Genomic DNA, 14,909 nt, shown 5'->3' with positions numbered 1-14,909 from the left:
CTGCGAGTTCACGGCTGTGGGTTCAGCGTGGTTTGTGAACTGCTGAGTGGGCTGTTTGAGTTGAGAGAGATCAGCTTTAAGGCAGAAGTGCACCATGTGAGTGTCGAAACACAAATATATAACCCTTTCTGGAGAGGTAGGCTAAAGGAAACCTAGAAATATATAAGGATCGAAGAACCCACAACATCCAAGAATACCATGTAGAAATGAGGGAGGCAGACAATTTTTAATTAATGTGTAAATGTTTCATTACATCTTCAGTCTTATCTAGCTTATTAGTTGGTCTATATGGGGAAAATTGCAGACAGGTGATTAACCCGAAGATATGCCAGGCGTCCCCCTTGCAGGCAATTATTCATGAAATTGGCGATGAGATTGACAGGTGTACTGTGTGTCCTGGACCGCGGAATTTAGCGCTGAGCTCTTTGGTGGTGTCATTGTCCTATTTCAGTGAAAGAGCAACATGATCAGCCTTTCCTCTGGCATCCAAGCCATGAGTGCTGCCTCTTAAAAAGCATAAAAGCCACTTGATTCAGCCTCTGTGGACAGATAAACATGTTTTGCCAAAGGATAAACATGATCTTATCCAATACAGTGATTTTTATAGACTACCAGTGTGTGTGCAGAATGAGATTTATACACAAGCAGCCACATGTGTTGATGGATTCTCACTGGGGCCATGCTTCTGTGTGCAGGTACTATAGTAATTTTAATAAGTACACTTCCAAGACATCTTATTCACTCAAATTGTGGGAAGCCTTCTGTTTTATTCCATTAAATCCTCCGAATGCAGCTTTGATAAATGTGTCCCCATGCCTACAGTTTAATAAGATAATGATTAAAAGGATATTTGTAAGTTACGCTACACACAAAAGGCAATCACACTTGACATATTGCTCCTGATTTACAAACGCTCTGCTTACTTACTATCACTCTAAACAAGTTCAATAAATGAAAAACCTTGGTTCAAGGCATTCCAGAGCTATGAATAAGCTGAACCTTACCTAAACCTTAGTTTAAAAAAAAAAAAAAAAAATCCATGCTCGAGTGCAGAATGTGGGAGTCTTTGTGTGAAGACTTAAAGGCTTGCATTCAAATGCTCCAGTGATGATTGTGTCCACCTAACTGAAAAAAATACGCTTAAATAAAAGAAGAATGTTTTCCCATGTGAGAAAATATAAGGAGATCCTCATAATATCTTTAAATGAAAGGAAAGTAGTTGTTTGTTTAATCCTCTGGGTATTTTGCCCATCGACTAATAAGGAGGAAAGATTCCAGGTTGCATCGCACTGGCTGAAAAATAGCTGTTGAATATGCAAATAAATGCATATTTTCTGCCCTAACTGTTGCCTGATAAAGCACAAAATATCCGGTCAGCACAGCGTTGCAGATTTTACTGCAGAGGACATCCTTCTTGACAAGTTTTGAATCTCACATCAGCTCTTAAGCATTTTTTTAAAAAAATCTTCACGAAGGTGAGATACTAGTCTCAGGAATAATTTGTTTCATTAATTTTCAGTAAACAAAAAAGTGTCAGTAGATTTTTTTTTGAAGAGATGCAAATTAGGCGTTTAACCAATAACTGCGTCTGATTCCATAAAATCCTTGAAAGGAGCTCATTTTCATCAGAAAAGAGTTAAATTACAACCCTGAGGGAGCATGTTTTTACCTGGAATGAAAGACTACTTCCAGTGCTTTATGATTTGGCATTATGCCACACTGTAGCTGCATGAGGCCTCCTGGGTAATTTCACACATTCACATCAGGAGAGGTTCATCAACATCAGTGCAGCCAGCTTTTCAAAAGAACTCACCTGCAGTTATTAACCAGCTCTAACATGGCAGGTGTGAGTCAGACTACCTTTGAACCTTTCTGGTAAAGAGTGCAGGATGAGGCAAGAGAGAGACACCAAGTGGTTACAGTAGTTCTAATAGCACAAGGTTTCAATCAAGCTGTCACTATAGTGTGATACAAAGTTCTGGGGATGTAATTGGCCACCTGAGTCTTCAGCACACTATCCCTGAACTGAAAAATGTGCTGGTTAAATCCACATAGCAGCCATCACTATGTCCACCGGCAGCCTGGCGTTCTGTGCACATGCCCTTCAGCAAGATATGAAGCCTCTGGTGCTCTGGATAATGTTGTCAACTAGAAGCTATGGAGCCTTTTAGCCATTTAGGCTGCAGCAGGCTTACAGAAATAGGTTGGCATTTAGTTGAAACCACAGATTATGTGGTATGAGTTCAGAGGAGCATTTGATTTTTTGTGTTAAATCTATGTAAAATGCACTGAACTGCTTTGGAATCGTTTCTGGGTTCAGTGATGTCAGTGGTATTTTAGAGGGAAAGTGCGCTCAGAGGTGTATGGGTCAAATCATGGAATGCGCACAAGCAGCCTAAAGAAAGAGGTGCAGGGTGAAAAAAAGTAGATTTACTCTACCCAGAATTCACTACAGAATCGATTTCACACACAGGCACACTGCCTACATTATTATGTAAATTCGTACTATCATAGTAATGAAAGTTCCAGCGTAGGCATACATGTGGGGGAAGCGCATAACGACTTCTTCCTTCACAATATGACTTATAATTAATGGTTGTGCTCACTAATCACCAGGTTTTCTGCATCACTTACCCGAGTTCCTCAGTTTACGGTTCCTGAACACCGAGATGATGACCAGCAGATTGCCCAGCACGTCCACCACCGTGGTGAAGATCAACACGCTGGCCAGGATTCCTATGACCCAGGCGGGGCGGGCGCTCCCCTCCGTGGCCAGTGTGCGCTCTAGCTGCCCCAGCCGTGGCTCTGTCCGGTTCTTTATGAGTGTGAATGTGTCCGGCATCACTGGCCCACAGCCCAACGCTGCTTTCACGTCCCGACTGTGCTTTAAGTCCCGCAGGTACCGCCGGTACCGGTGTGTCCTAAATGAAACATGGAGCGCACCTGGGTGCCTCCCCGAGTTCCACAAGAGCGCACGTCAAGTCAGCGACTTAAAGGCGGTATGAGTGACTTGATGTTATGTGGTGTGACCTATATAAAGTTACATGGACTCTTTTCTTTATCTTCGCACAAAAGTCATCCATCCATGTGCCGCTAAAAGCTGATCGGACACGCGGCGGTGCCACACCTCCTCCCAGCAAAGGACATGTAAATTATTTTCGAAAATATTTCATGAAAGAAGGTCCAGACCACTCATATTTAAAGTCTCCATCCTCTTCAAGTGCCCCTGTCTTGCTGGTTGGCATCTCGAACTCCCATCCGTCTGCATGCGCCCACGTTGGAAAAAAAAAGCGAAGGCTAGTCCTTTCTAAAATGTTAAACCGTTGCACCGCCTCGAGAGTCCTTCTGATTAATTTGCTATTCTCTGTGCAAACGCAGGAGCAAATCGTCTTCCCTAACCATTTGAGATGCCCTTGCCGTGCGCTGAACTACGACGCAACCGGCGCTGTGCGTTGCGAGGCGGTACGGTGGTAAATATCAGAGAAGCCCTCAGCCAGGCACACAGCTGGATGTGGAGAAATCCACTGAGTGGGGGACGGAGAGAGAGACACGGCTTCACGATGAACATTTTTTACCTCCGACCTGGCTTTATGTGTTTCTCCCTCTCCGCCTCCTCCTTTGAGCTCCTCTCGCCATCTCCTTCTACCGCGCCGAGGTGTGCGTGCAAACGAAGATTTCCCTCATTTTCCCCTGGCCATTCCCAGCGTGGCTTCCCAGAATTTGTCTTTGATCTCAGCACAATGCTCTAAGTGTACACACAGCGGTGGGTCGGCACGGGAAGTCCAATCAGCACACTGTGACTTATGTGCAGCATTTGTCACAGATGAGCAGGGCGAACATTTTGAAAGTAGAATAATTTGCTGTTGGTCTTTGTCTGAAATTTATAAGTAAGTACATTTTCTGATGTATTAGGATTATTAAACCCTGTGTCAATACAGTAACCTTGCAAAAACTCAAATCATAAAAGATAAACACCTGGAGCTCTGGGAGTCTTTCAGTTGCAAAACACAATACATCATTGATTAAACCATTTAGCAGTGTATGCATGCCTCCTCCAGGGTGCCATATTTGGATTCTGGACTATGATTCACATTGGTTCACAGTCCAGTCAGATCAAGTGGAGGTGGCAGTCTAATCCCATTCATCCCTTAACGTGGGTAACTGGTGGCAACAATGAAGTCGAAGTCTCCATCAGATCCAGTGGATTTATATGTCATCAATACTGTCAGTGCCAGTGGTGACACATTGAGGCCAGCGCCATTCACTTGTTTAACTCTTCACCACTGGGCGTATGGCTGCAGCGGATGCCCTCGAGCACAGCAACAGGAACAGATTAGAGCAGACTGGCTTTAGAGCAGGGTGATGTGCTCCACAGGCATGATGTGATGACCAGGAGACAGACAGCTCTGGCTGTGGGGTCAGCCACGCTGGCACACACACACACACACACACACTCACAAAGTCGTGTTTCCAACATTTTGGGGAACATTACATAGTCTTTCATTCATTTCGTGGAGGCTTACCCTAACCATAACCATAACCACGACTTACATAACCCTAACTCCTACACTAACCTTAACCCCAGTCTACAACGTAAAATTGAATTATTTACATTATGGTGACTTGAGTCTTGTCCCCATAAGGAAGGCGAGACCCCACAATGTGACCGTGTAAACAGATTTATGTCCACACAAAGTGAGGAATACATGGCCACACACACACACACACACACACACACACACACTTTCAGTATTGAAACAATACCAGTGGGGACACTCCATACCCTGAAAAGTAAAGCAGTCTGGACCTGTGGGGACTGCAATTTTGACCCCACGGTGACAGGAAGTCCCCATGGGCTGGTATGCAGTCAGATTAAAGTCCCCTCCAGGACATAAAAACAAATTCTCACACACACACACACACACACACACACACACACACACACACACTTTGAATTTGGAAACAATGGCATGGGCAGCGACTGAATGAATGCATATCACACATCAAGAAAAGCAGGCAATGACAGTACAAAACATAAATCAGCTAATTGAATACTGCAAAGCCCTGATAAAGCTGTGCTGACTGTGGTGGACCTGCTTCACAGACTTCTGAATCTATAGCCGATGTGATTACTGTGTTTGCCCGCTCTGAAAGAACCTTGACTAATCTCAAGCACTCACTTATGGTAGTGAAGCATATTGTATGCAGGGAATAAAAGAAGGAATGGGGAATTGGATGGATGATGCTCTGAGAAACCGGCCACAACAGCTGGTCATCAACACCATCCTCGACCATAACAAGTAACGTAGCTGCTCCATATGGCCGTGTTCCTTCTGCTGTACTCTACAGGACAACATGGTTTGATTAATATTGATGAATCTTTTCTTGGCTAACTCTCTCAGAGCCATTGTTCCACGGAGAGGTTTGTTCAAATCACCAGATGGTACCACCAAAACAAATGTCTGGAGAGAACGGTGTGAAGAAACAAGGGAAAACTCGCCTGGCAACTCTATACTAGCACTATTAAATAGATTTCCTTCTCGCGAGTGTCTTTAATAATGTAACAAGTGTAACCATATTTGTATTGCAGTCATGGATACAAACAAAGACATCTAATCTTCTTGCAGTACTTATTGAGATGAAAAACAGGTTTGGAGGAGAAGCAGGCTGCAGTCTCGAGCAGCGTTCAGTATGGATACAGCATGTAGTGATCCTGCAGTTCATTTTGAAATGCAGTGATGACAAAAATATGTATATTTAAGGTTTGTGGATGTGAGAGAAAAGTCTGATTACCATGTGGACCATTCTTTGCTGTGAATAATTGATTGCATGTATTAGATGAAATGCAGAAAAGGTTTTATTTGTAAATGTACTTGTAGTGTGGTCAGTATTTAGCCATGCTAATGGGTTGGCTGCATGGGTGGCAATGTTGCTCTGTTGGTCAGGTGATCTGGATGCTTTGGTCCAGAGTCAGATTGAATTATCTCAACAACTGTTGAATGACTTACCATGAAGTTTTCCACAGACACTCACTGTCCTCTGAGGATGAATCCTAATAATGGATGCTAGCATTAAGCAGCTAACCACTGCGCCAAAGTACATCACAGAGCTGCTGGGATGGCTGTGGACTACAGTAAGACATAATTGACATTAGCAATACAGCTAATTTTAGTACCACATTTTGATCACCTTTATAAATATTTCTATGTTATATATAATTGATTTATTAATGTTACTAAAGCTCAGTTATATGCAACTTATAGGAACACCTTTCAGACTGGCCAGTGTTAATCCTCCTCTATCTAGCCTTTGAAAGCCAGTTCTGACGGACCATTTCACCACTTTTCTGTACTAAAATCTGTTTATTAACAACCTTTCAACATTTATAACTGCATAATTTTCTTTTTTAATGACGTTTATATTTTCAGATGACTCACTTCTTACTAACTAAGGCTGCTGTCTTATTTGAGAATGAGAACCTGTGACCTGTGTATTTGTAGCTGCAAGAAAAATGTTTTTAGAACGTGAAATATATCATATTAACCCCTTAAAAAAGGGCACATGATCAGAAAGCGCCATCTTAACATGGGGCATAGCTTGTTGGTTTTGTTATATTGAATGATTGCTTTGAATAATCACTGGGAATCATATTCATTCTATAACTGGCTTGTCTGTTTGCCCAATAAGCTTCATGGTGCAGAATCTCAAAAGCACAAAAATACTGTGCAAAATTTGGTGGAAAATGGTCCCTAAACCAAGAAATGCTTAAAGGGATTTTGGTATAATCTGGATTTGGAATTTCTTCCATTAGATTATCATTTTACTGCCACAGCATAGAGATTTAGAGGGCCGAGGTGGAAGTTATTAATCCCAGTATGTGTGCAGTGTCAAGAAGTAATTTAAATTTAAAATGTCATTGTTAGGAATAGTGTCTTCAGGTGTGACAGAAGAATTTGTTTTGGCAGTGGTTTGTCCTCCTCGGCTGCCTGTTAGGTGAGTTAGTCTTACAATCTCACGTGTTATGACTGTTCTCACATTCGAGTCATCAGCTGGACTATAAAGGTTACTACCACAGGCATTTCACGCTTGCACAGTTCAACAAGGACCTTATAAAAATCCTACAGTTGTAGCAACTTCAGCAAATCTAGATGCTTATTCTGCGGGCGAGCATAAAAACCCCCTGATGATCAAAGCACAATATAGAGCAGACCTCCTTTTTACCAAAATCAGATATCAGCAATCTCGAGGGTGACAGCGTACCAATTCCTCAGAGCTAAAGCAGATAACAAGCTGAGCTCTGAGGCCCATGATGCAGCCAAATTTCTCCACAGAATTTTGATCCATCATTCTGTCTCACCTCTGTTTAAGACAGCATTTCTTTACAAGATCAGAACAAACTGGGGAGCACTGCAATAAAGTCCAACATGGTGACACTGAAGGCCCCTGCCAAATCAGCATATCAGAGCTCAAGCCAAGACTCGCAGAGGGTAAAATAAACATATCCCAGATAATGGGATTCAGCTTTCTCAGTGCTCTTTGTGTACTTTGCAGAAAGTGGCCATTTTCCATCCAGAGAAATGTCCCAAAGTTAGAGACAAGCACCATCTTTTTTATGTCATATAGCAGTGTTCAATACCAGCTGAGTTGTGGCATAATCCAATGACATTTATGCCCTTTCATCACACAAGAAAATCCAATAAAGGACATGAAGTACGCAGCAGAGCAGCAAACTTGTCTCACACATAGCCATTTTGCAGGCATATGCCAGAGGATTGCCATAGTAATAATCTGTTAAAACAGCAGGGGGAGGGGGCTGATGGGATGCACAGCCTCCTCTACTCTGTCACACACGGCTGAGGGCCATGTTTTGATGAGAATTCATATTGTCATACATGGTCGTGACCCCTTACCATTCAATTTTCCCATCCCCCCGTTGGCTTGTTTTAGCAGTGTAGGCGTATTGTGCCTGATTATAGGCTACTCACAAGATTAAAGTTTTCTTGAATAATACATGCGATGAAATTGCTTGAGACACTGACCGCATTTGTAACCATGATGGTCACGTGAGTGCTGTGCATGCATGTTCGACCGTGTGCCTGTGGGTTTGTGTGCATGCATGTGTTTGTCATCGGAGGCAGATGTTAGGCACACAGATTAGGTCTGGCTGGGTGTGTAATCCTGGTGTTACTGAGAACAGCGTGGATTTATAATCACCCACACAGCTACCCCTCAATAAGCAGAAACTGGGGAATCGTAATCTCTCTTTACTTTTCCCACTTCTCTACTCATCTCTCGCCTTTCTTACATGATCTATCTGTCATTCCCCTCCTCCTTTATGTAACATCCTTTCATCCCTCTGTCCATCCCATCCCTTCGCTGCTGTGTCCAGCCAGATCTGGAGGAACGTCATTGTGAAAAAAAAGGAGAGAAGAAGAAGGAGGGAGGGGAAAAAAAAATGGGGTTGTGGGGGTAGAAAGAGGTTTTAAGTGGCTTAGCTGACTGATGGTGTAAATGCCAGATGGTCCAATGAAAAGCCTGCAGAGCTAAAGGGACTGGCAGGTCCTCATCGGTTTCCTCTGATGCATGATGAATAAACACAACAGTCACTTTGTTTATTGCTGTCTCCCTCTGTCTCTCTTCCCTCACACGCCCTCGGTATTTGCCTTTGGTTTGACCCTGTGCCTGTCACTAGGACAGCCAGCATGCTTGGAATACGTTAAACAAGCAGGATGGTCATCAAAAGAGTGTGCCAGGGAGAGTATGTAAGTTATTGGGACATGTTGCATAATCCTTGTCAGAATAATTTAATAAGCTGTGAATCTGGGTGAATAAATTGCTTGTAGTATTCGCCTCCCTCTGACCAGACAGCAGGACTATTTCTACCTGTGGTGTGCTGTTTACATTTTTGTTGTTGATTCAGTGTGTACCGCATTTACGGCTAGAGGCAGAGGTAATGTTATGTAAGGTTTTGTCTGTAAGGATGCATGTCCTGTGGGTAATGAGTCTTCTTATTCTCCCTCTGAGGACCCAAATGAAGGCGGAATCAGCACAAAAAACCTCAAAAATGAATGGGTGGATTCACAGAAAACTGACATGCCACCTGCACCTTTTAGAGACCTCTCACTCGAGACATCTTTAGCATATTATGCTAATTGATAAAATCTCATTTTCTGTGTTGCCTTGTTGTGACAGGCAGGGGTAATAGAGGAAACATAAATTCAGGTGTTGTGATCGCATTGCGGAGCAAAGCAAGCTGATTATTTTTAGGTGGTAAAGTCGGTAATAGGAGTTTTAGAACGTTTCCTGCAGTGCCAGGTTTCATAGAGTTTTATGTGCATTTTACACAGTAATGCGTAAATTTTTCCTGGGCTGAAGAAAATAAAAATTCATCTCCCTCGAGTTCTGCCTTGTACCTGTTTGTGTCTTTTGTGGTTCATGGTTCCTGCAGGGAGAGAGAATAGAACTGGAACAAGCCAGCCAACATTTGACTATGAGCTATTTCCATCTATTGCACTGACACAAACTGGCATGCACTAAAAGATATATGAAGTGTTTCCTTCAAAAATGATATCCACTGTTCAAAAAATGTAACAGTTACTCTGACAAAATGACTGCTGTCATGAAAATACTGCTACTGCTGCAGCTGGTGGCTATCGTAAAATGTACACTTTGCAAATAGTCATTTTAAAGGATGTAATGACGGATTCTTGAAACGTTTCTAAATAAATTTAAGGTACCTATTTCTCTCGCAAACCTCAGATACTCCACCGAATCCTGACTTATCTCATACCTGAGTATTATATGTTTAGGAGTGGGCAACTGCTTATTCTTGTGTCAAATAACTCTGCTCTCTGTAGCACTGCATCAAGTAAACATACAGTATTTGGGGAGCAGGCATGTTCATGTGAGACTGACATCATGCGTCTGTGTTACAGTGAACACATACACCCACACTCATACACACACATACACCTCCTTACCCCTAAATTGCCCAAAATGTGTTGTCTGTGACAGGGGAAATGAAATACAAACATGATCAGGGGGATGTGTGGTTGCCATGGGAATGTTTTCTGGCAGACAGTCAGCCCGCTGGAGTTCATATGAGGAGGGTTGGAGGATAACAAGGACAAAGTTTGTGTGTCAACTCCACAGGGGGGAGGGAGGAGAGGAAATAATCAAAAAGCACAAAGGTTCCTCGATGCATCAGTTGTTAGTTAGAGATAGAGTGAGTGAGTGTGGAGCACACTGACCATCGCCTGCCTTCAACCTTTTGTCTCCAAACAAGAATTAATAACTGGTCACCTTTTGAAGATGTAGATGAAGCGATTAAGAAATGTCACCTTACTCGCCAGTAGCAGACCTTGTAGCATCCAGTAATTAAAGCTGCTTTAATTTGGATTATGTGCAGAGGCGCATGTTCTATTAATCAAACACATGCGGAGGCTGTGGATTGTGGTTTTCATTTTTCATGCGTGGCTAATGGCTGGTGTACAAGACTCATAAAAAATTTCTGCACAGATCACAGATAACGTGCTTTTAGAGATCCACGGTTTGATCATAGCGCTGGGTCAGTGTGGAAAAAAAAAAAACTGTAACTCACAGGAACAAAGAATGCCACACAATAAGCCGGATACATCTATTCAAGTCAGCAAAGAAATCAGTTCCTGAGGTAAACAAAAGGGCATAATGAGAGGATTAAGCTGAAATCTGCTCAACTGATGACAGTGTAGTACAGCCAAAGCAATCTAAGTCATGATCATAATACCCTTTTCAAATGATTTCAAAATAAAATTTATTGTCTGACTGATGATACAGTTTATGCACTTAACATTCCAGAAGACATTCTCACGCCTTCGTGTCTCCTCGGGACATCGATGACTTTAAGCTCTGCTAAATGAATCTGCCAGATTCCAGTTGGGAAGGAAAGAAAAATGTATAAGAGGCATCACAAGACTGACTTGATAGGATTAAATATTTTGTGGGTATTATTCATCCCATGTAGCCTGCGTTGAGACATAGCTCACCTGCCTCAGCACAGCAGGTACATTATTCACCCTTAAGACGAAAGCCATTTTCTCTTTCCAGTAAAGTGTGAATCTGCTTGATTGGAGCATATTCTTCAAGTCCTTGTAATGTGCAGCCACTCAAACATCCACCGCGGCACATAAATATTGTGCTTCAGCAAGTCAGCGACCTGAAACAACTTTAAATCCGGCGGACTTGAAAGGTACTTTGCAAGATGATTCAACTGCAATGGATGGCAATGAAGTAGTAAAACAAGACAGCAAAGGTGTCTCACGTGTCAGCGGCGCTGATTCACAGCATTGAGGTTCTAGGGCTAAATTTCAGCCTTTGGAAGCTGCTGTTCTGTTTGCATGCTCTCACGGTATTCCTGGTGGGTTTCCTTCCACAGTCCACAGTCATGAAGGCCAGGTGAACTGGAAACTGTAAAGTGCCCACAGGTGTGAATGTTTTTTGTTTTTTTTTTTCCATGTGTTGGTCTGACCTGCCCAGGATGTTTCTCTGCCTGTTGCCCGATGCAAGCTGGGACACGCTTCAGCAACCCGCTTACAGAGAAGACCTGAATAGGAATGGGAAAGGCGGATGAATGGTTGGATGGATACATCTTCATTAATATACATGTACAGAACATTCTGTGTGATGCGGATGGTAATATCCACCCCATCCTCGAGTACAAAACGGTTTTGGTGTGTATATTGTTTGCTGTTTACATCCTTGAGTGTCTCTCCACCACAACGCATCTATTTCCATTGCAAATTAAACACAAGCAGTGTTTACCAGAGGATACATGGTAAGTGTGAGATGACAGCCAGTCAATGCAGCTACAATCTATAAAGGCATCTGGTTTGGCTTTTTCACAACCCAAAATAAATACTCCTATTACCTGTTTATTGAGCGTGTGAGTTGCTTAATATGTAAGTTTAATTCCATTTACATTCCCTCTGTTGTGTGTGTGAGCTAGGAACACAGCAGCAAAGCAAACATATCTCTGCATTTCCACAGAACTCTCCAACCTTTTGAGCACATCAAGTCTGAAAATTCACATCACATGTCAATACCAGGTGTAAAGTGGGCTAAATTCTATCCAAAGCCTTGCTAAAAGCTCAACTTTGGCAATATATACAAAGTACATAATGAACATTGAGAGGATCTGTATTCATAAGTGAATCTGCATGAGTTAAAACGAGAGGTCAAAGCTGCGGCTGATTTGCATGAGTAAAACAAACAAGAAAATAAATAATGTATCATTACCTAAAGTGCTGCACTTCATCATAGTTATACGAGCCAGATATCCCTGATGTGTGTGTTGATGAAGAGGTTCATTAGCAAGCAAACAAATTCTTAGCGTATTTATTAAATAAACAATCAACAGAATTTGGATTGAAAAAAGATCTCCCGGTATGGTCTCATGGTAAACTTAATAGCATCTCTGAGGCTACATCTGGGATGCGTGTTCTCTCCAAAACAACCCCCGAGCAAGTGTCAATAAAAATAAGAAATGCATTACATGGTTGAGCTAACAAAATGATTGTGTGTGCGTGTGATTCAACAGAACGATGTATGAAATGTGAGATAACATATGTACATACATTGGCATTGTCTAAAACAGGGACAGCCCGGCTCCTTTCCTATTTTGATGTTAATAAATGCTGTGCTCCAGCGATTCTATAAATAATAAATGTAATAGCATTGATTCACAGCCAATCTCGACTAACTCTCATGCAGCACAGGTGAAGGCGTCTACACAACACATATATTTCCTCTTATTCCTCCAGCTTATAAATGAGCCAGGGGATTGGTGTTGGATTAGTGTTTGCTTACAGCGGGATAATAATGCCGGATAATAAAAGTATATATGGTAATATTCTCCTTTAATTATTTCTAGGTGGTGTAGTATTATAAATGTCAAGTATAATCAGAGAGGGTCATTGCCTCTCTTTCATTTATAAAGGAATATTAAATATATTTGTTTTAGTCAGTCTTGTGTGCTCATTTGAATCCATCCCAGTCTGTTGTGGGTTCAGATCTGGTCGAGGCTCTGTTTATTCGCGTGGCTCTCCTGGCTCTGAGGGACACCAGGTTCAGTAGTCTCTCGAGCTCGTCCCCGGAACCTGCCAGACTGCTGGAGCCGAGCCCTCCGCGATCCTCCTGCGATCCCCTCAACTCCCCTGTCTGTAAGTCCCACGCTCTGAGAGGAGGCAGGAGTTGAGCCGGATGCAGGTTGATGCCCGGCGGGCTTGAAGGGTACCCTTCGTAGGCCGGTCGAGTTGGGGGTAGAGTGTCATAAAGGCTCTCTGTGTCTTCACTTTGCTCTGGGTCGTGGCTGGACTCTTGGTATTCCTCATAAACAGGCGAGGAGCTGTCTTCGCAGCTGTCATGGCTGCGCAACTGCTGATGGTCTCTGTGGTCCTGGCGCACCCCCATGTCTCTGCTCCTGCTGCCTGGGTTCTTTCCTTCCCCGTCATGCCGTCTCTTTTCTTCTCTGTCCAGGATGCGTTTCCTCTCCCACCCGCCCGACTGATTCCTCTCCCACTGGAAGGTCCTCTTCTCGGTCTCCTGTCCCCGCTCTTGGCCCCTGTCACCGCCGTAGCCCATCACTCTGTAGTCCAGCTGGAGAGACCGCGTGCTGCCTCCTCGTCTGATGTTCTGCTGGGTGTCACTGAGGTCGTAATGGGATCCCACCTCTGGTGGACGCAGACGTGACGGTGACAACCAGCTCGAAGTCTGACTGGAAGGCTCCCAGCGGTATGCTGTAAATAAAAGGACAGAAAGAATAAATCTTTTGAAACAGTCTGAAATAGCTTCAGTGACCAATACTATGTTTTAATGGAACAACAAGTAGAGAGATGACCTACTTAAGAGAGTTAAGAAAGGGATTTCAGTTAACATACTGTGTTAAGAGCCTGAGGCTTTATTCCCTGGACAAACTGCTGCTGCCAAATCACTGGAAGTATGTAGTACTCACTCGAATGTGTAACGTTACAAATAGCCATTCGGTACCGCACAGTGCAGGCAAGGAATGAGATTATCTTTCTAATAGGATCAGCCTGCGAAAGGTGCCACATCAATAAATCACCTCCCTTCTGAAACAACAGTATCATCACAATCTTATCTTCACGAGCCAAGTGAGGTGACACCAGTGAATACGTTTTTGTGAATCAGTTACTGGAGGGACTGATCTGAAGATGTTCACAATTACTCAAATGACTGCAGATTCAATCTCTGCCCCCCCCCCGTGTAGAAACACACACGGTGCCAGGATCTGGGATTCACAGCCTCCTGATAAACAAACCCCTTTACCCAAAAGAAGAAATGTCAGCCAATTTCCGTTACATTAATGAATAGCCTGTACATACACTCTGCCTTGGTGTGTTTGTTTCTATTTTTCTCCTCTCCAGTTTTTTTTTTTCTTCTGCTTATTATCTACTCCCTTGATCTCTTTTTATTTTCACAGAAATGTGTTGCTTGTTAGTCGTGTGTGCTGCATGTCTGCGAGTATTGTTTCGTGAATGGCTGCTTCTCATTGTGTCACTGCGGAGTTTACTAGTGTGCGTGCTGCGGGACTGCGTGTTTGAGTTGTGTAATTGCTCCGATTCTCATTTAGAATTTATTAATGTGCAAATAAAATCTGTTGACAAAATTCCTATTTTCTACCTCTGAGCTCGTGCTGTTAAGTGGGCTGATGCAGAACTCCCCGCTAATCCACCACTTCCTTCAAACTACAGCATGCAGGTTGCATAATTCATGGTTGGGTTAATGAGCTGTGAGTGAAAAAAATATCATATTGATGAAGTGAGAGAACCCAGAGGGGTCATCCTCTGTGTGGGACGGAGAGTGCCCTTCATTAGCAATGCCAACTCCTGCTATATAATGCATGACGCATGTGG

At 43.0% G+C, this 14,909-nt stretch overlaps 2 protein-coding genes across 2 annotated transcripts in view; both read right to left on the bottom strand.

Moving 5' to 3' along the window:
• mtnr1bb (melatonin receptor 1Bb) overlaps positions 1 to 3,670 on the bottom strand; it is a 37,107-nt gene extending 33,437 nt beyond the window's left edge. Inside the window, exon 1 of the mRNA XM_076750822.1 lies at positions 2,635 to 3,670. Coding sequence (XP_076606937.1) covers positions 2,635 to 2,842 — 208 coding nt within the window. The 5' untranslated portion in view covers positions 2,843 to 3,670. The remainder of the gene's footprint in view (positions 1 to 2,634) is intronic.
• Positions 3,671 to 10,785: 7,115 nt separating this feature from the next.
• fat3b (FAT atypical cadherin 3b) overlaps positions 10,786 to 14,909 on the bottom strand; it is a 64,308-nt gene continuing 60,184 nt past the window's right edge. The window contains exon 52 of the mRNA XM_076751038.1: positions 10,786 to 13,772. Within this exon, the coding sequence (XP_076607153.1) occupies positions 13,012 to 13,772 (761 nt within the window). The 3' untranslated portion in view covers positions 10,786 to 13,011. The remainder of the gene's footprint in view (positions 13,773 to 14,909) is intronic.

Source organism: Chaetodon auriga, chromosome 15, assembly GCF_051107435.1.
Source record: "Chaetodon auriga isolate fChaAug3 chromosome 15, fChaAug3.hap1, whole genome shotgun sequence".
Classification (NCBI taxonomy): Eukaryota; Metazoa; Chordata; class Actinopteri; order Chaetodontiformes; family Chaetodontidae; genus Chaetodon; species Chaetodon auriga.
The sequence above is the reverse complement of the archived record's forward strand: the minus strand, read 5'-3'. Positions and strand labels throughout refer to the sequence as shown.